Source organism: Pipistrellus kuhlii, unplaced genomic scaffold (genome assembly GCF_014108245.1).
Source record: "Pipistrellus kuhlii isolate mPipKuh1 unplaced genomic scaffold, mPipKuh1.p scaffold_m20_p_45, whole genome shotgun sequence".
Classification (NCBI taxonomy): domain Eukaryota; kingdom Metazoa; phylum Chordata; class Mammalia; order Chiroptera; family Vespertilionidae; genus Pipistrellus; species Pipistrellus kuhlii.
In genome coordinates this window covers 84,349-104,659 of record NW_023425546.1, presented here as the reverse complement: position 1 = coordinate 104,659, position 20,311 = coordinate 84,349, and the positions used below count along the sequence as shown (strand labels likewise).

The 20,311-nt window shown below is 46.7% G+C and overlaps 1 protein-coding gene across 3 annotated transcripts in view; it reads right to left on the bottom strand.

Moving 5' to 3' along the window:
* The window catches only part of SPECC1 (sperm antigen with calponin homology and coiled-coil domains 1), a 165,360-nt gene that overhangs the window by 134,849 nt on the left and 10,200 nt on the right, over positions 1-20,311 (bottom strand). For all 3 annotated transcript variants that reach the window (XM_036412564.2, XM_045572347.1, XM_036412567.2), the window contains exons 2-3: positions 16,855-17,027; positions 12,227-12,362 (exon numbers count right to left, since the gene is read on the bottom strand). In XM_036412564.2, the coding sequence (XP_036268457.1) occupies positions 12,227-12,362; positions 16,855-17,001 (283 nt within the window). In that variant the 5' untranslated portion in view covers positions 17,002-17,027. The remainder of the gene's footprint in view (positions 1-12,226; positions 12,363-16,854; positions 17,028-20,311) is intronic.

Here is a 20,311-nt window from a genome sequence, read left to right as displayed (position 1 = left end):
GGCAAGGAAATTGGCATAGAACATTCAATTTTTTTAACTTTTAGAAAACAGTGGAATATCAGTTTAAAATAGCGACATGCTTTTTCTTTTTTTACATTTTTTTAATTAAATTATTATCTGTGTACATATTTTAACATTGCCTCCCCCCTCCCATATATACCCTCCCTCCCCAGAGTTTTGTGTCCATTGGTTGTACTTAATATGCATGTATACAAGTCCTTCAGTTGATCTATTATCTCCCCCAGATCTCCCTACCCTACTTGCTGTAATTTGACAGTCTGTTTGTTGCTTTACTGTATCTATCTGTTGGTTCATCAGTTTGTAATGTTCTTTATTATCCATAAATGAGTGAGGTCATGTGGTGTTTCTCTTTCATTGACTGGCTTATTTCACTCAGCATGATGTTCTCCAATTCCATCCAGGTTGCTGCAAATGATGAGAATTTTTTCTTTTTTATGGCAGCATAGTATTCCATTGTGTAGATATACCATAGTTTTTGGATCCAATCATCTGCTGATGGGCACCTAGGCTGTTTCCAAATTCTAGCTATTGTAGATTGTGCTGCTATGAACATAGGGGTGCATATATCTTTTCTGATTGGTGTTTCTAGTTTCTTGGGATATATTCCTAGGAGTGGGATTACTGGGTCAAATGGGAGTTCCATTTTCAGTTTTTTGAGGAAGCTCCATACTGTTCTCTACAGTAGTTGCACCAATCTGCATTCCCACCAGCAGTGCACGAGGGTTCCTTTTTCTCCGCAACCTCGCCAACACTTGTCGTTTGTTGATTTGTAGATGTTGGTCATTCTGACAGGTGTGAGATGGTACTGCATTGTTGTTTTGATTTGCATCTCTCGGACAATTAGTGACTTTGAGCATGTTTTCATATGTCTTTTGGCCTTCCTTCTGTCTTCTTTTGGAAATATTCTATTTAGGTCCATTGCCCATTTTTTAATTGGATCATTCATCTTCCTTTTATTTAGTTGTATAAGCTGTCTGTAGATGTTGGAGATTAAACCTTTATCAGTGGTAACATTTGCAAATATGTTCTCCCACACAGTGGGCTTTCTTGTTGTTTTGTTGATGGTTTCTTTTGCTGTAAAAAAGCCTTTTATTTTGATGTAGTCCCATTTGTTTATTTTCTCTTTAGCTTCCATTGCCCTAGGGGCAGTATCAGTGAAGAAGTTCTTTTGGCATATGTCTGAGATTTTGCTGCCTGTGGATGCTTCTAGTATTTTTATGATTTCCCGTCTGATGCTTAAGTCTTATATTCATTTTGAGTTTATTTTTGTGTATGGTGTAAGTTGGTGATCTAGTTTCATTCTTTTGTATGTATCTGTCCAATTTTCTCAACACCAAAAAATAGCAACATGCTTTTAATATTGAATCATGAGCACTTTTGTTTCCACCTGTGGGGTTACAGGAACCTCCTCTGACCAAGTACTTCTCCAAAGGGATTGGTGCTCAACCCCCATCACCTGGGTACTCACCAGGTCTCATCTCACCAAACCCCACTGCCTGTAACCCATCCATGTGCATCTGGCCATCCACTGTGAGTGGATAGACCAAAAGGACCGAGAGCAGGGACTCAGACAGCACACCATGTTCATAGCTATTCACGGTAGCTAAGAGCTGTTGACAATACAAATGTCCATTGATGGGTGAGTAGATAAACAAAAGTGATACGGCCATACAATGGAATATTACTCAGCCTTCGGAAAGGAAGGAAATTCTAACAGATGAACCTTGAAGACATTATACTATGTAAAATAAGCTGAACATTAAAGGACAATCTTACATAATTCCAATTATATGAAATACCAAGAATAAGCCAGCTCATAGAGATAGAAAGTGAAATGATGGTTAGCAGGGGCTGAGAGAAGGAGGAATGAAGAGTTACTTTTTAATGATTATAGTTTCAGTTTTATCAGATGAAAGGGATTCTGGAGATGGATGTTAATGATGGTTGCACAACAATGTAAGCATGTTAATATCCCTGGGCTGCACACTTAGAAATGCTTAATACAATATATTGTATGTCCTGTTATTTTACCACAATTAAAAAATAAATGCATCAGGCTGGCGAAGATGGAGAAAAAGGAGCCCTCTTGCACTGCTGGTGGGATTGCAGACTGGTGTAGCCACTGTGGAAAACGGTATGGAGTTTCCTCAAAAAGTTAAAAATGGAACTCCCATTTGACCCAGTGATCCTACTTCTAGGAATATATCCCAAGAAACCAGAAATACCAATCAGAAAGGATATATTCTCTTTTATGTTCATAGCAGCAATTTACAATAGCTAAGATTAGGATCCAGCCTAAATGCCCATCAGCAGATGAGTGAATTAAAAAACTGTGGTACATCTACACAGTGGAACACTACACTGCTGTAAAAAGAAGGAACTTTTACCATTTGCAATACCATGAATGGACCTGGAGAGAATTTTGCAAAGTGAAAAGAGCCAGGCAGAGAAAGATAAATATCACATGATCTCACTTACTTGTGGAATATAAGAACAAAAACTGATGAACAAAAATAGATTCAGAGACAGAGAAACACGGAACAGACCGGCAAACCTCAGAGGGAAGGTAGTGGAGAGAGGGGGAGATTTAGAGATCAACCAAAGGACTTGTATGCTTGCATATAAGCATAACCCATGGGCACAGACACTGGGGCAGTGGGGGCTTGTCCTGGAGGGTGAGTGTGGCTAGGGAAGGGTCAATGGGGGGAAAAAGAGACATATTTAATACTTTAAACAATAAATACATAAATACATAAGCAAATTCATCAGGAGAGTTTAGTACTGTTGACTCTACACTTCAAAATAACCCCAGAGGAGGAAACCAAGATGGCGACATACCGTGTTTCCCCAAAAATAAGACATCCTCTGAAAATAAGACCTACTTACAGATTTCCTTCTGAGTGAAATATAAGGCATCTTCCGAAAATAAGGCCCCCCTAGGCTAAACATGAGAGATTTGGTCCACTGATTCTGAAAGAAATGGAGTCACGAGAAATTCACCAGGAAATTCAGGAATTGGATTGTTATGATGATGTTCCAGAAGATGATGACATGATTATCATTGAATAAATGAGTAAATTCTTGATACTGTAGGATTCACAGTTTGTCTGGTTTGTATTGACAACTACCGTACTACCGTACCATATACAGGTAATACATTTACTTTATTTTCATTTAACAATAAATGTGTACTGTATTCTTCTTCATGCAAAAATAAGACATCCCCTAAAAATAAGAACTGGCGCATCTTTGGGAGCAAAAATTAATATAAGACACTGTCTTATTTTCAGAGAAACAGGGTAGGTAAACACCTAACTGCAGCCTCACACAATAATTTCAAAAAATACAACTAAGCCGGACCGGTTTGGCTCACTGGATAGAGTGTTGGCCTGCAACTGAAAGGTCCCGGGTTCGATTCCGGTCAAGGGCATGTACCTTGGTTGCGGGCACATCCCCAGTAGGGGGTGTTGCAAGAGGCAGCTGATCGACGTTTCTCTCTCATCGATGTTTCTAACTCTCTATCCCTCTCCCTTCCTCTCTGTAAAAAAATCAATAAAAAATATTAAACAAACAAACAAAAAAACAACAAAAAAATACAACTGAAATACAAAATGGACATTATCTAGAACTACAGGAAAGTTGACTGACTGGAAATTCTACAACTAGAAGGTAAGAGAAAACCAGAAGGAAAATCAGAGGAGCTGTAAAAGCTTAAGGTATAGAGACACAGTGCGCACATGAGGAGAGAACTGAGCTGGAGAGGAGGGGGCAGCTGAGTGCCTGGCTGGCGTTCCCTAATGGGAAGGAGATAAAAGCTCCAGACTGTGCTGAATCCCAATTCACTGCACTGAACCCCAGTTCTGGTCAAGACCCTGGGGATCCAGGCTCATACAGAGGGAATCTGGGCTGTAAGGCAGAAACTCAGGGGAGCGGTGAAAGGCAGAGTCCCAGAGGCCCACATGTTGCACTCAGAGGACAGACTGTTGACTGTGCCGCTGGGTTGCCCTGGCGGGAAGGAGACAAAAGCTCCGAACTGCGCTGAACCCCACTTCCAACCCCATTTCCAACTGCACTGAACCCCAGTTCCGGGCTCTTTGGGGGAGAGACTAGACTGTCTGGTAGTGGGAGAAACTCAAGGGCACCTTTCTCTCAGAGATACTTGCAGCGAGTACCAAAGAACACTGAGGAACACTGAGACTCAGGAACTTCATAGGGCACGGCTGTAGGCTCCACTCTGAAACTCCGCCCCATGCAAGCTCAGCACAGAGGCTTTTGCAATTTTCCAAGTCTAGTCGAATAAGGCAGTCTCCCGGCATAGACACAGCTGATCCTCACAGCCAATTGAACTGGAGGTCAGTTCCTCCTAGTGATACCAACAACAATCAAGACTTAACTACAACAAGGCTGTACACGCAGTCCACAAAGGGGTGCACCAAGAGTGTCTACCTCAGGTACCTGGGAGGCTGACCCACTGAACCATATAGGACACCTGAGCACACAAAGCCACCCTACCAACTCAGGGAAGCTGTGAAAATGCCGAGACAAAGAAACAGATCACAATGAAAGAAATGGAGGACAAGAAGTGACTGGATATAGAGTTAAAACCACGGTTATAAGATTTTTCAAGAATTTCCTAGAAAAGGCCGATAAAATAAACAAGACCTAGGAGGATATGAAAGGGATCAACTAGAAATAAAAAGGGATCAACTAGAAATAAAGAATACATTGTCTGAAATAAAAAATATTATTCAGAGTCCTAAAAACAGAATAGAAGATCGCAAGAATAAAGTCAAATATTTGGAACATAAAGAACCAGAAGACACTTCTCCGCAGAACCAAGAAGGCAAGAGAATCCACAAAGTTGAAGATAATGTAAGAAACCTCTGGGACATCTTCAAGCGAACCAACATCAGAATTATGGGTGTCCCAGAAGAAGAGAGAGAGCAAGATACCAAAAACATACTGAAAGAAATAGTGACAGAAAACTTCCCCCAACTGGTGAAAGAATTAGACTTACAAGTCCAGAAAGCGAACAGAACCCCAAACAAAAGGAACCCAAAGAAGACCACACCAAGACACATCATAATTAAAATTCCAAGAGCAAAAGACAAAGAGACAATATTAAAAGCAGCAAGAGAAAATCAGGGAGTTATCTATAAAGGAGCACCCATACGACTGTCAGCTGATTTCTCAACAGAAACCATGCAGGCCAAACGGGAATGGCAAGAAATATTCAAGGTGATGAATAGCAAGAACCTACAGCCAAAAATAATCTACCCAGCAAAGTTATCACTCAGAATCAAAGGCCAGATAAAGAGCTTCACAAATAAAATAAAAAAAAAGCTAAAAGAGTTCATCACCGCCAAACAAGAATTATATGAATTGCTGAAGGGGGTTCTTTAGGAAAAGAAAACAAAGATAAAAATTATGAACAACAAATACATAACTATCAACAAGTGAATCTAAAAACCAAGAGAATTAAAAAATCTGATGAACAATATTAACTGGTGAATATAATAGAATCAGAGGTATGGAAGGGGAGTTAACTGACGATTCTTAGGGAAAAGAGGAGTGGGGGGTGCAGGAAGAGACTGAACGTAAACTGTGTGCCTATGGCTGAGAACAATGGAGGGGTGGGGAAAGGGCAGAGGGTGGGGTGGGAAACTGGTGGAGTGGAGCAATAGAGGGGAAAAAAATGAGGAACATTTGTAATAATATGAACAATAAAGATGTATTAAAAAAATAAATAACCCCAGAACCCAACTACTGACCCCCAGTCTCCGGCTGCACCCCGTCCAGGTGCCTCCTTCCTAGTGTCCAGCATAGCTCTGACCTGGCCTCCCCTCTCCAAATGCAGGCAGGCCGCTGTCTTGCTCACTGGTGATCCCTCTTGCCTGGAACAGTGCTGGGCACATAGCAGCCACTCGAAAATATTAGTTGAATTAACAAATGACTAAAAGGAGGATTGGTTCTAATCTGGTAATGAAACCTTTCTTCGGAACCAGGACTCAAAGCGCAAGAGCACAGCAGTGTTTTTGAGGAGGCTGCCATCTAGTGGCTGAATTCCTTCATAGCCTGTGGGGGGCTCAAAATTTCATGTGACCCTGAGATGTGCAGTTAATGAGGTAGCAGGGAGGACCACAGCCTGTGCACAAGGGGCCATCCTATCCTCTAAAACCCATGCCTGTTGGATAAGATGAGATATACCCAAAGGATGCCTTGGAGAGAAAGGGAAGAGGAGCATATCTGGGCTGTAATGCAGATCTCTTAATAATGTTGATGTTTTAAAAATTAGAGGCAATCCATTGAGAAGCCCCGGATGGGTGGGCAGGGTGTCTCTTTGGGGCCATGGATCATAGGGCTTCCACATTGTGAGAGGGCACAAGCCAGGCTGGAGAAACCCCTTCTCCCCCTGAGTGCATGAATTTCATTCTCTGTCCCTGGATCTATTTTTGTTCATTAGTTTAAGTTGTTCATTATATTCCACAAATGAGTGAGATCATGTGATATTTATCTTTCTCCGACTGGCTTATTTCCTTAGCATAATGCTCTACCATTATTTCTCTGGTACTAGGTTTGACGGTTCTCCTTAAGGACAGATCAATTTCCAAGAAAGGGTGCAATACAAGCTTATGGTAGGTTTAACTATGGTGAGATTAAAACCACAATACTGTTTTATAATTTCACTAGAGGCCCGGTGAATGAAATCCATGCACTCAGGGGGAGAAGGGGCTTTTCCAGTGGAGTGTGGAAACATTGGGTGGGCGTGGGAGATAGAAAGCCAAACTCATTTGAACTCTATGAAGCCAGGCTCTCCTTCAGGCTGCCGTCAGAATACAGGGAGGTAACAGGCCAGCAGAGGGGTGACAGGAAGCAGGCAGCAGCTGGTCCGTGGAGACAGTGGCTGTGGCCCTGCCCCATGGCTGATACCAACTGGCAGAGCTCAGGGCACAGTGCAAAGCTGGATGCTGGAACCTAGACAGAGCCTAGAAAAGGCTTCCAGAAAGTTTACACGCCCCCAATCAAGCAGTTTCCATAAACCCTGGGTTAGATAGTGAATTAGCACTACATGCAAGTGTGAGCAACTATATTATTACCAAAAGAGTGGTAATTACTGGCTAAGTGCTTCTCCAAAAGAGATTGCTGTTCAACCCTCATCACCTGGTTATGCTAATATGCATAAGTCCTTTGGTTGATCTCTGACACCCCTCTCCCCCACATTCCCTCTGAAGTTTGACAGTCTGTTCAGTGTTTCTCTGTCCCTGGATCTATTTTTGTTCATCAGTTTAAGTTGTTCATTATATTCCACAAATGAGTGAGATCATGTGATATTTATCTTTCTCCCACTGGCTTATTTCACTTAGCATAATGCTCTACAGGTCCATTGCCATTATTTCTCTGGTACTAGGTTTGACGGTTCTCCTTAAGGACAGATCAATTCCCAAGAAAGGGTGCAATACAAGCTTATGGTAGGTTTAACTATGGTGAGATTAAAACCACAATACTGTTTTATAATTTCACTAGAGGCCCGGTGAATGAAATTCATGCACTCAGGGGGAGAATGGGTTTCTCCAGCCTGGCTTGTGCCCTCTCACAGTGTGGGAGCCCTATGATCCATGGCCCCAAAGAGACACCCTGCCCACCCATCCGGGGCTTCTCAATGGATTGCCCCAAAGAGGTAGGCTGGAGCCGCGGGCCCGCCCTCCATTCTGCACATGCAGTGTCAACCCCTGCCCACCTGCATACAGCCTCCTGGTGATTGCTCATTGTGGTGTGAGGGCGTCATGGCATGAGGGTATGAAGATCATATAGGCTTTTATTAATAGGACTAGAAGCCCAATGCACAAAAATTCACGCCAGAATGGGCCTTTCTTTCCCTGGCTTCTGGCACTGCTTTCACTCTGGCCTGAGCCACCTTTCCACCTTCCTACGCTGCTCAAAGGCCCACAGCAGCTGGGGACAGGGTGGAATGCCTGCATCGTCGCCATGGCAACGATGCAAGCGTCCCAACCTGCCTCCAGCCACTTGGTCGGTGTGTATGCAAATTAACCACCATCTTTGTTAGGTTAATTTGCATACTTGCTCCTGATTGGCTGTGAGTGTCATAAAGGTATGGTCAGTTAGCATGTTTGTCTATTATTAGATAAGATGACAAGATCCCTTTAAAAATTAATACAGTTGAAAGCACAGATAATAGCATCCTTTATAGAAAACTTGTCACAAAGCCAAAAGTTCAACAATAAGACTTGAGGGAAACTCTTAAGCCATAAAGAAAAGTCTGTCCTCAAGGAGTCTATATATAATTTATAATTATATCTTCCTTTTAACAGGAAACCAACTACATAGTGCTAGCATTCTTCTCATTTTCTTTTATTTTCCTTAACAGACGAATCTCTAGAGAATGAATGTACCGTATTTTTCGGACCATAAGACACACTTTTTTCCCCCCAGAAGTGGGGGGAAAAAGTCCCTGCGTCTTATGGTCCAAATATAGCCTACACATATACTTTAAAAAAAAAGTTTTTTTACTTGCCCGGCTCTGTGTGGTCTCTGTGTGCTTGCCCGGCTCTAAAATGGTTCTAAATGCTGCTGTTTACTTTACAGGGTTGATTACATGTGTTTATGACTGTGATGTTGGATTTTAATGCACATAAAATATTTTAGGACACTATTTGTTTCAGAATCTTTTTTTCTTCATTTCCCTTCTCTAAAAACTGGTGCGTCTTATGGTCCGGTGTGTCTTATGGTCCAAAAAATACGGTAAGTCCAGTGAGCATGCAAAGCGGGGTGTCCTTTCTAACACAAAAAAATCATCTCCTTCCTTTCTTTGCTCTTTGTGCATGTAAAACAAAGACAAAATGTGGCCCAGTGACCCCCTAACACTGCTGTACAATTGCAGAGAGGTGGAGCCTTGGTTGCTATTAGACCATCAAAGGGAGAGATTTACCCCCAGTCAGATTACCTGTAAGGACTGGCTGTAACCACTGACCACTATGGAGGATTAAATGTACAGGGGACAACCCCAAAGATCAGGACTTACTTCAATGGGGTGCTGGTGCCTGCTAAGTCTATCCCTTGAGTGTGTCACTTGTGGAAGTGGTTGGGTGGTGCTTTGACATGGTCTGAAGCTATCTACCAGGTATGCTGGCTCTGAGGCCTCCCAGGTGGTACAGGCCAAGTTCAGCTGCCACCTGTGTTCTGTCCAGGGCCACCCGGCATGAGCTGCAAAGTCATCTGCAGATGGTTGCTGCTTGTGTTGGGCTTGGAGGTGCCCAGGTGAGGCCAAGTTGTGAACCAAGACTGGCTGCTGCTAATAACAGGTCTGGGGCCACGTAGCCAGAGTATAGGGCATACTGAGGCCAGATTCTGCTGCTTATTTGAGAGATTGAGCCAAGACAGACCATTTGTATGGAAAAGCCACTTGAAACAGTTTGGATGGGCATGCAAGCAAAATGGGGTTGAGTCTCATGGAATTGCCAGGATGAGGGGTGGCTCTGAAAAGGAAGAATGACCTCCGCCATCACTTTTGTCTGACAGAAAGCTGCCACCCTGAGCTCTTGCCCTAATGTAAGACAATTCAGTTCCTCCCTGTATGTCCCTGGTAGCTTTCTAGCTGCTGTCCCAGCACTGGAGCTCAGAGAGTGTGAGCCCAAGTAAGTCCATGTGCAGGTCCTATAAGAGGAACTGCCTGGAATTCAGCCACAATCCCTGCTGGTTTTTACAGCAAGAAGTTATGGGACTTCTCTTCCTGGCACTGGAACCTTGGCCTGCTGTGGGGCTAGGACCCATGGTTCCTCAGGAGGAACCTCTGCAGCCGAGATATCCTTCCCAATTTTTATAGATCATATGTGGGTGTGGGACCAGCCTGTTCTGCATCTCCATCCCTCCTACTAGTCTCAATGTGGCTTCTTCTTTAAGTCCCTAGTTGCAGGATGTCCATTCAGCCAGGTTGCAGGCAGTTCTGAATGAAGGTTGCTCTGTAGTTATAATTTTGATGTGGTTGTAGGAGGACTCAAGTACCACATTTACCAATGCCACCATCTTGACCAGAACTTTTATTTTTTTCTTTTATTTTTTTTAAGAGTAGCTTCTCTATTTAGTAGCTTGATAAGAAGTCTTTCTTTTGTTCTCCAGTAGGTGACACTGAAGCACAATGTTTAAATTTCTCTGGCATTGCTATGGTTTGTCAGATCTCTGCTGGATGGTGGAAAATGTCTTCCATTCCTGGGGAGGGGAGCTTCTCCGCTGTGGCCAGGTCACCTCAGTTTCAGGGCTCCGCACCCATGGGGCAGCATGGCCAGGGATCGGGTTCCAGGCCTGTGAAATCCCAGTGCTGTGCTCTGCAGAGATGGGTTGGGGTGGGTGAGCTGGGAGAGGCCTATTGGTATGTCTGTAGGAATGGTGACTGCCAGACATCAGCTGCCTCGCCTTTGTCTTCGCTCGTTACTGCGATTAGTTGCCGGGTGCACCTGCTGCTCAGGGGGAACTGTTTCTCTCCCTCCAGTTCTCAGGGCAGCAGATAACATGCTCTGTAGCTCAACACTCACGGCTGCAGCTCCTCATGGGGCTGGCCACTAGTCTGGAAGGGTAAGGGGCGCCAGCCTGGCTCCATGGCTGTTTTTCTGCCTGCCATGGCAGACACCATACAACCATGGTGGCACTCCGAAACACCTCTGCCCAGGTCACTGGGTTCGAGTGCAGCCTATATCAACACTACCTTACGCCTGCTCACCTCACGGCATCTCTTTATTCCTCCGGGGTGCTGGTGGCACCCCAATACCTCCCCTCTCCCGAGGCCGGCAGTGAGCGATGGGCTGCATCTGTGGCACCTGTTTCTGTTCTTCTCCTTTCCCACCCCACCTGCTCCCTCGGATTTGCCTACCTTCAGTGTGAGGATTTCTCAGATGTGTTTGTATGTGAGCAGGGAATCCTTTATTGACTATAGCTGTTCAACTTGTAACTTCAAAGTAAGAGACCACAGTAGCCTTTCTCGTCACCTCTGATGTCACTCCTCTATTCTTTCATGTTTTAAGTTTCCTATGTTCTGGATTCAAATATAATGGTTAAAAAACCTTTTCTGGCCCAGCCAGCATGCTCAGTGGTTGAGCGTTGACCTGTGAACCAGGAGGTCACAGTTCAATTTCCAGTCAGGGCACATGCCTGGATTGTGGGCTCGGTCCCCATGTCGGGACATGCAGGAAGTAGCCAATCGATAATTCCCTCTCATCAATGATGTTTCTATCTCTCTAGCCCTTTCCCTTCCTGTCTGAAATCAATATATATCTTATATCACAAGAGCCTAAGCAACCATTACGGTGGGAGAACCAGAATGACAGGTCACTATGATGCACACTGACCACCAGGGGGCAGATGCTCAACACAGGAGCTGCCCGCTCATGGTCAGTGCGCTCCCACAGGGGAAGCACTGCTCAGCCGGAAGCTGGGCTCACTGCTGGTGAGCACAGAGGCTATGGTGGGAGCCTCTCCCACCTCCACGCAGCATAAGGAGCTGTGAGCTGAGCGGTAAGGAGCAGTGAGCAGGTGGGCAGTAAGGAGCGAGGGGTCCTGGACTGAGAGAGGGCACAGGCCTGGCTGAGGGACGCCCCCCACTCCAGTGTGTGTGTGTGTGTGTGTGTGTGTGTGTGTGTATATATATATGTGTGTGTGTGTGTGCATATATATGTATATATATATATATATATATATATATATATATATATACCTTTTCTGTTTCTCAAAAAGACAATGATGCTGAGAAAGTTTACATTTCCATGGCCACCACCCTCTAAGCAACTCAGAGTGCAGAACATCCAATCTCCATGGGCTATTGAATACCACAGCTGTGAGGGACCTACAGAGCTGGCTCATTCACTCCTCAGTGCCTGGCGCCCCAAGACAAGCCCAGGACATATGCCACCTTGCTGGACTTCCCACAGGCACCATGACAGATGCACAACTGGAGGACAGCGGGACCCACGGCATCCCCGTGACCTCTCTGTTCTTGTCTGTCTCCCCCTAGATGTGACTCCATGGGCTGGACGTTCCTAAACCAGTTCCTGGCCCAGAGTAAGTGCTCCACACATACCTGACGAGGGGAGGTATGCATCCGTCTCTGACGTGCTGTCCTAGGCCAAGAGTGGCGGCCTGCTGGGCCCCCCTGACCTGGGCCCCTCAGGCATGCATTCCTGACCTGCGTCCCTCCTACCTGGGTGGCTCCTCAGGCGGCTCTCAGTGAGCTCGGAGAGGGTTCCGGCTGTTGAAGTCTTTTTCAGGCGAACTACCCCGGAAGCGGCAGTACTCCCCGGCTTGTTGAGCATGTCCTCACTGCTGGCCCTCTTGAGCTGAGAGAGAGGCAGAGGGAAAAGGATCAGGAGGAGTGCTGTCCACCAGGAGGCCTGGGAGCGATCCCGGCCCAGCGGCTACGGCGCAGCAGTGGCCCTTGGCAGAGCAGGCAGTGCGAAGGGGACAATGCAAAGCTCGACACACCGTGAGTGTCTTTTACAGGCTGGCGCAAATCTTTCCTACCATTTCCAAGAATATTATAAGATTAGGGGTGAATAATACCATTGCCCACACTTCAAATAATGAATTCCAAAATACCCCGTTTTCCTGGGAAAATATTTTTTAAAGAATGGAAAAAAGAACTGTGAGATGCACAAAAGTCAGGGCATGCACAAAACCATTCAAGGACAAAATTAACTTAAAAATACACTTCTGGAGGAAGCAGAGGGAGAGACGTACAAGGCCTGGGGTCTCCGTGCTCAGCACCGAGTACTCCGCCCAGGGTCTCCCATAGACAAGGAGTTCCAAGGGAAGAAAGGACGTGTTATTTTGAGGCCAAAATGACAGAAAGAAAAGCAGAACCCTCAATCCTTTCTGCCCTCTTCTCTGTCGTGGAAAGGGAGACCAAACATTGTGGGAAGAAACTGAAGTTTATGCGGAAACCCATGCAGCACCTCTGGCCTGCCTTTCTCCAGGTTTCACAGCCCGTGTGACAATGATGTCACCAGTCCCCAGGGTAGTGGTCACCACATTGAGCCTGCGGTGGAAGCTGTAAATGACCTTCAGCCACAGCCGGTTTGAGATGAAAACCCAGGCAGTGCTGTCTGCCCCGAGGAGACACGGTGGGAGCCTGTGGCCAGCAGGAGCAGCCTCCATGTCAACCACCGTACTGCATCTCATCTGCGGGGCCCACTGCTGTGGAGACTGCGGGTGGTTTTATGCAGCAGGAGGGCTGGGATTCCAGATTTGTATTTGGCAGACGTCTTCCTGTGTTTCCTCTTGTCTCTGCAACTTCACTGAAACCACAGGATAGATGGCAAGACCCAGACACCAGCGCACAGATGTAGCCGAAGACCACACGTGTGGGCTGCTTATTGCTGGTATGATGATATGGGCCCTCAGTTCTCCAAACCTGTCCCTCTGCTGACTACTCTGACTGCAGAGCTACGTCCACTGGAGCCATTCCCAACCAGCTCGCACTTTCTTGGAGAGACCATGGCTGAGTGAATGGAGTGTGGTCTGAGTGAGCTGGTTGAGCAAACACAAGCTTTATGAGAGACAAATTAAAAATTAAAAATATACAAACATAAGCTTTAAGAGAGACATTTCCTGCAAGTCTGGGCCTAATACAAGGAGTGCTTCCCTGCAGTCATGGAGACTCGGAGTTTTTGTCCTAACTCTTCTGAGTCCGGTGTGACTTACATTGGAGCACATCTGGGTTTTGACTGGCCACGTCCCAATGGCTCAGCTGCAGCATGTGGCTTGTGGGTACTGCCCGGGGAATGCGGGGTTAGAACATGCCCCAAGAAAGACTGCACAAGACTGACGGGGTGCCCAAGATGTGTAAGGAACATGCTTAAACGATATGACTCTGCTCACAGGGGTCTGGGCAGGCTCAGCACATGCCTAGCCAAGCAGAATTTCCCTATTTTTTTCCTTAGTTTTCTTTAAAGGAAACCAGAAGTAAGTAAATAAGCAGCCAGGCCTTCCAAGGAATGTGAGAGGCTTGGCCTTGTGGCATCTCTGCTCGCACCACGCTCTGAAGACCAGACGCCAGAGGTGACACAGACGCAGAGGCAAGTGGAAGGGAGTAACAGAGTCTTGGATGTTCCAGTGCCGGGTCCCAGCCTCTCTGAGCTCCAGTCTGTCCCTCTGTCCTGTCCACAGTGACATGGGAGCCTTAGGGTCTGTTCAGTCTATTTCTTTCCAGCCTGAGCTGGCTCACGTCAATGTTCTGTCATTTGAGAGGCCAGACTGAGGTGGCCTGCTCGCCTCAGCACTCCCCCACGCTTCCTCTCCAGGCACTGGGCTTGACTGGCAGGAGCAAGCCAGCGAGCGAGGCCTCCCCATCCCTGGGCCATGCTCCCCCTACTTCTCTCACTCCCTTAGGGGGCAGCACTGGAAGTAGGAGATTTCCCTCCATTTTGGTGGACTTGTTTCTGTTTCCTGGTTTTGACCAAAGACATACCTATCCACCCCTGCGTACCTGCTTACTAAGAGTAGCTAGAGGGAGATGGGTGCACCCTTCACTTCCTGGCAGGTCTCACAGTCAACCCCAGGGACCGGGACGCAGTCTCCGAGCTTTCCTGTCACCATGACCTTTCCCTGCGTGGGCAGGGCAGCGCCCTCTTCTCCGCTCCTTCCCTTGGCCCTGTCGCTCTCCTCCTCAGACCCAGGCCTACAGGTAGCAGATGCTTTTCTAAGCCTGAGAGACAGAGTTGCATGCAGCCATAAAGACAGCCACGCAGAGTAGGGCTGTGTGGGACATGCAGAGTAGGGGGTGTGGGACACTGGAGCTGGGGGGTGTGGGATACGCAGAACAGGGGGTGTGGGACACTGGAGCAGTGAGTGTGGGACATGTGGAGCAGGGGTTGAGGCAGTAGGAGCCGCGGCAGTGAGGAGGGCACTGTACAGTGTGAAGGGATGATGTCTGATAGGGGGACCTTTGAGCACAGACTTAAAGGAGGAGGAGGGGGAGGCTGCTCAGAGGGAGGAAATGGGCAGAAAGCAGCGAACCCACTGCAGCAGGAGTGAGCCCGGCTCATCAGAGGGACCGCCACTGAGCCCAGAGAGCCTGAGGCCACGGCAGGGAGCCAGAGCAGGGGGAGGGCGATGGCTTCCAGCGGGAACGGGGCAGGTCTCCAGTGCTGAGCACTCTGAATGAATGCAGAGAGCCCTCGAGGGTTCCACACGGAGAAGTGGCGTGATTCACTGATTCACAAGTTAAAAGGACCACTGGCTCTGCTGAGGATGAATAATGGCGCAAAGACAAGCAGAGAGGTCATGGGGAGGTCATGGGGAAGCCCGTGCAGGGAAGGCAGTGGCATGTCCAACAGAGGTAAGGGGAGGTGACGGAGTTGGCATCTATTTTTAAGGGAGAATTTTTGGCATCTTGGCAGGCGTCCTCAAACTTTTTAAAGTGGGGGCCAGATCACGGTCCCTCAGAGAGCTGGAGGGCCGGACTATATGAACTACTAATTCCTACTGTAACACCTCGGCTGCGCTCACTGCCCAAAAAACCTGGCGGGCCGGATCAGACTCCTCTGCGGGCCGCATGTGGCCCGCGGGCCGTAGTTTGAAGACGCCTGATTACTATGGGATATGAGGAGTGTTCAAAAATGATGCCATGGGCTCTGGCCTGGGCAGCCGAAAGAATGGGGCTGCCATGAACTCCACTGGGGAGATTCAGAAGCAGGCTAGGGGAGGGGTGAGCCCTGGAGGGGGAGGCCTCAAGATGCAGTTTGGGACTTGTTACATTGGGAGAACCTTTCAGGCATCCAACAGGCAAAGTCACAAAGGCAGTGGGAGGGGACCTGGTTGGAAACCCAAATATGGACGTCAAGAACACATGGGACGCACAGACACCACACCTGCCCCAGGCCGCATCGCAGGTCAGTGGCCAGGGAGCGTCCCAGTCCTTCCGCACAGTCAGGCTGCAGCACATGCGGATGGCACTGCAGGTCATTTCTTTCTCTCTTTTAAAAAAAAAATATATTTTATTGATTTTTTTACAGAGAGGAAGAGAGAGGGATAGAGAGTTAGAAACATCAGTGAGAGAGAAACATCGACCAGCTGCCTCTTGCACACCCCCTACTGGGAATGTGCCCGCAACCAAGGTACATGCCCTTGACCAGAATCGAAACTGGGACCTTTCAGTCCGCAGACTGACGCTCTATCCACTGAACCAAACTGGTTTCGGCACTGCGGATCATTTCATTATAAACTAGCTTCCTCTTATAGCTAGAATATTACACTAAATTTTCAAAAATGTATGTGCAAGTAGGTTATACTACCTGACTTCATCGCAGGGTAGTAACGGAGGTGTTGGGTGTGACACAGTAACTAGAAAAGAGCTAAGGCCCAAGGACTGTGCCCTGGGCCACCCAATATTTGAAACCAGGGCAGGGGGAGTCAGCAGGGAGACCCCTGCGCCCGAGGAAGGAGGCAACTGAGAGAAGACATTCCCAGACGTGGGGCCGAATCAAGTGTTGTCTCTGCTACTTGTCAAGTAAGACAGGATGGAGACTGCCCCGGATCACCAGATCCTTAGTGATCCTGACCCCACCTGGTGGGTGCTGCGGCGGAGCTCTGCCTGGACAGTCTGTTAATCTAGGGCAGGGGCCTGCCTTCAGGGAAGCATCTGGCAGATCTTTGTCTCCATCCCAAGCGGCCCTGTTACAAGGCCTTTGCTCTGCTCCGTTAGCTTCCCCCGGGCCCTCCCTGGAGGCCTTGCTCCAGCCCTGGAGGCCACTAACTTTACTCCCGGCCCCTCCCATCCCCCCGAGCAGACACTGGACGCCCGGCCCTGACTCTGTGCATCCTGAGCTATACCTTGCTGAGCTGGGACTCGCACGCCAGCGAGGTTGAAGACTTAGAACTCTTCATGCCAGAGGCGGCTGTGGCAAGGGGCCGTGCGCGGTCACTCCCATGGCTCCCCACTTTGGCGACTGCGTTCCAGGGCTTGGCTGCACTCCTCATGCTTGTCCAGTGGGTGTGTCTCTCTGTAGAAGAGCAGAAGAGAACAACGTGTGTCCGCTGAGTGACACCACCGAGCTTTACCCCTACACCACACCCACCCTGACATCACAGAGAGCCAGCGCCTATGACCCGCTGCAGATGGTTCTACTCCTAAGAAGATGCCCTGGCACTAGGATGATTTTTGCAACTTCACAACAGCTGTTACCAAACATAAAGATGTGCAGTATTATTGATGTTCCGACATTATTCCTCAGCATATGATGGCTTCTTCTCAGGCAGGGCCACCTAATACAATATTACTACACATACCCATACACTATCTGTGTGCATCTATTTCCCCAGCTTGAGTCCAGACACACTGTGTCCATAAGCCTTGAAGCTTTAGAGCTAACAATGGCACAACCTACCTCATTTTTAAATAGGCATATGTGAATTACCATATTTTCCCGTGTAGAAGATGCCCCCCCCCCACACACACACACACTTTTCCAACCCAAAATTAAGAAATCAATATTTTAAACATTTTGCTGTTTTTCCTCTTAAGTCCTTCTTCTTTTTTGGCATCTTCAGGAGTTCTTCTTCCTGTTTTCTCCACTGTCTGATCATAAACTCAGTGGGAGGAGGTCCAAATAGTATCTCTGAAGCTCTGTTTCCATGCTCTTTTGCATAGCTGGATACATTCATTTTGCAGAGTAAGACAATTGCTTACCAGTATTTATCTTTTTATTTTTTGACATCTTTATAGGCTCAGAATGCTCCAGTCCTTGTTGCATCTGCGCACTCTCCACCTCCACCACCAATACAGCATCAGCTGATGTTGGTACAATAAGGCTTGTGATTGGAGGAAGCCTGTTTGACAAGGTATGGGCAGCTAGCTATGCACCTGCACTGATTTCCGTGTATAAGAAGCCCCTCAATTTTTAGTCTACCGATTTTAGAAAAAGTAATGTCTTATACACAGAAAAATGCGGCATTTGAAAATTAGACTTCACAGAAGCACAGCTTTTTTCTTCTTTTGGACAGAAATAGGTACCATTTAAAAATTAATAGAGCATATTTTAACTGGTCAGACCTGACATTATAGGACAGAGTTACTGCTCTAACTAAAATATTTTATGAAAGTAAAATTGGTCTAAGTAGCAACATGCAGTTAGACCTCCAAGGGAAGCCCACATACAAAGACAAGGAAGCAGTGTGTGTGGTCATTCCAGAACAAGGTGTGGCCACCCTCTCACCCTCCCTGAGTTTGTTCCTTCCACCAGGGCACAATAAGATGGAGTCAATGCCCTGCAGGTCTCATCCAGCTCCAGCCTAACTCTTCCTGTCCCCAGAGACTCCAATGGCCAGGAGTGGGAGACAAAACACCAAAACCAGATAAAGCTCTATCCTTTCAGAGGAACAAACTGATAATGCACTTTAAAATACACCAATAGCCCGGCTGGCATAGCTCAGTTGTTGAGCATCAACACAGGAACCAGGAGGTCAAGGTTCGATTCCCGGTCAAGATACATACCCAGGTTGCTGGCTCGATCAATAGAGTGTGTGCAGGAGGAAGATGATCAATGATTCTCTCTCGTTAATGTTTCTCTCTCTCCCATTCTCCCTTCCTTTCTGAAATCAACACAAATATATATTTTTAAAAATACAGCAATATTGCCATGGCTGGTGTTTCTCAATGGTCAGAGTTTCAATTCCTGGACAAGGGCATGCACCTGGGTTGGAGGTTCAATCCCCATGGATCAGGATGTACATGGAAGGCAACCAATCTATGTGTTTCTCTCACATTGATGTTTCTCTCTGTCTCACTCTGTCTCTCCCTCTTCCTCCCTCCTTTCTACTCTCTCTAAAAATCAATGGATACCCTTGGGTGAGGGTTAACTAACTAAAATCTATATATATAAGAGCCTAAATGACTGGCTGGTAGCTATGACATGCACTGACCACCAGGGGCAGACAGACACTCAATGTAGGAGTGGAAACCATAGGCATGGAAACATAGAGCATGAATCTCGGAGGGAAGCAGGTGGGAAGGGAGGGAAGAGATTAACCAAAGATCTTATATGTATACTAGAGGCTCAGTGCATGGACTTATGCACCAGCCTGTACCCTCTTGTAATCCAGGACCCCTTGGGGATTTTGGGGTCTTCCTGCTGCTCCTGCCTGTTACTCCCACTTATACCATCTCTGCTGCGCCTGCTGTGGGCTCACACCCAGTCAGTCCCAATAGGGAGAGGCTCGTACTGCCTCAGTGGTGCTTGCTATCTGTGAGCCCTGCATCTGGTGCCTGTTGGTCAGCTGAGCACTGACCAGCAGGGAGCAGCTCCTGCATTGAGGATCTGCCCCTGGTGGTTAGTGCACATCATAACGACAGGTTGGCCAGTCGTTCGGTGTAGAGAGCACCTGGGAAGCACATGGGCCTTTCTTTAAATTGTCAGCTGAATCCAGAGTGGTCCACAAACCCTCACCTTGGAAACACATTCTGACAAAAGGCAGAAGTGTTATCAGCTTGCCCTTCATTTCAGCCCAGGTGCCAAGGGGTGGGTGGGTTTTATTAGGTAAATCCAGCCAAGCACCAGGAACAAATAGGAAAGCTTCCTATTGTATTTGGGGTATAAAATAAACATGCTGCATTGGCTCTGGGTCACTGTCTCTCCATCAGAAGAGGGCAGTGGTCCCAGCTTTTTCCTTCTATCTGTGTCTGTTTCTTTCTTTCCATTTTCTCAATCCCCAGCTGTCCCTACTCAGGAACTGAACCTGCTCTCTAGCTGCGCTGGACATGGAAAAGAGAAATATTTACAGTTCAGTTGCTTAGGCTTTTATATATATAAATTCTAGAGCCAGTTTTCTATTTCAAGATATAAAAACATTAGTGTTTGATTTCACAGGTGTCTATTTTTTAACTAAAATATTGCTAATTTTAGAAACAATTTTTGAAATAGTGAACAGAGTATAGGACAAGCATATGTTGTATAATAGATAGTTTTTTTCTTTTATTCTTATTAAATATTTTCTTTTATTATTGACAGCATTACAAATGTTTCCCATTTCCCTCCCCCTTTACCTCCTTCCATCCAGCTTCTTCCTACCCCACCCCCTAAGGTCCTCACCACCCTATTATTCATGCCCATGGGCTATGCATATAAATATATAAGTTTTCTTAATAAAAAAAAAAAGTAACAGAGTTTGAATCCAAATGATTTTGAAGTTTTCCTTTGGGTTCCATTGGGTCATAAAAGGTATCTTTGTGCTTCCAGATCCAAGTCCATATTATGTTCTCTCCCCTCCATTTATTTTCCTTCTAGCCATGTCT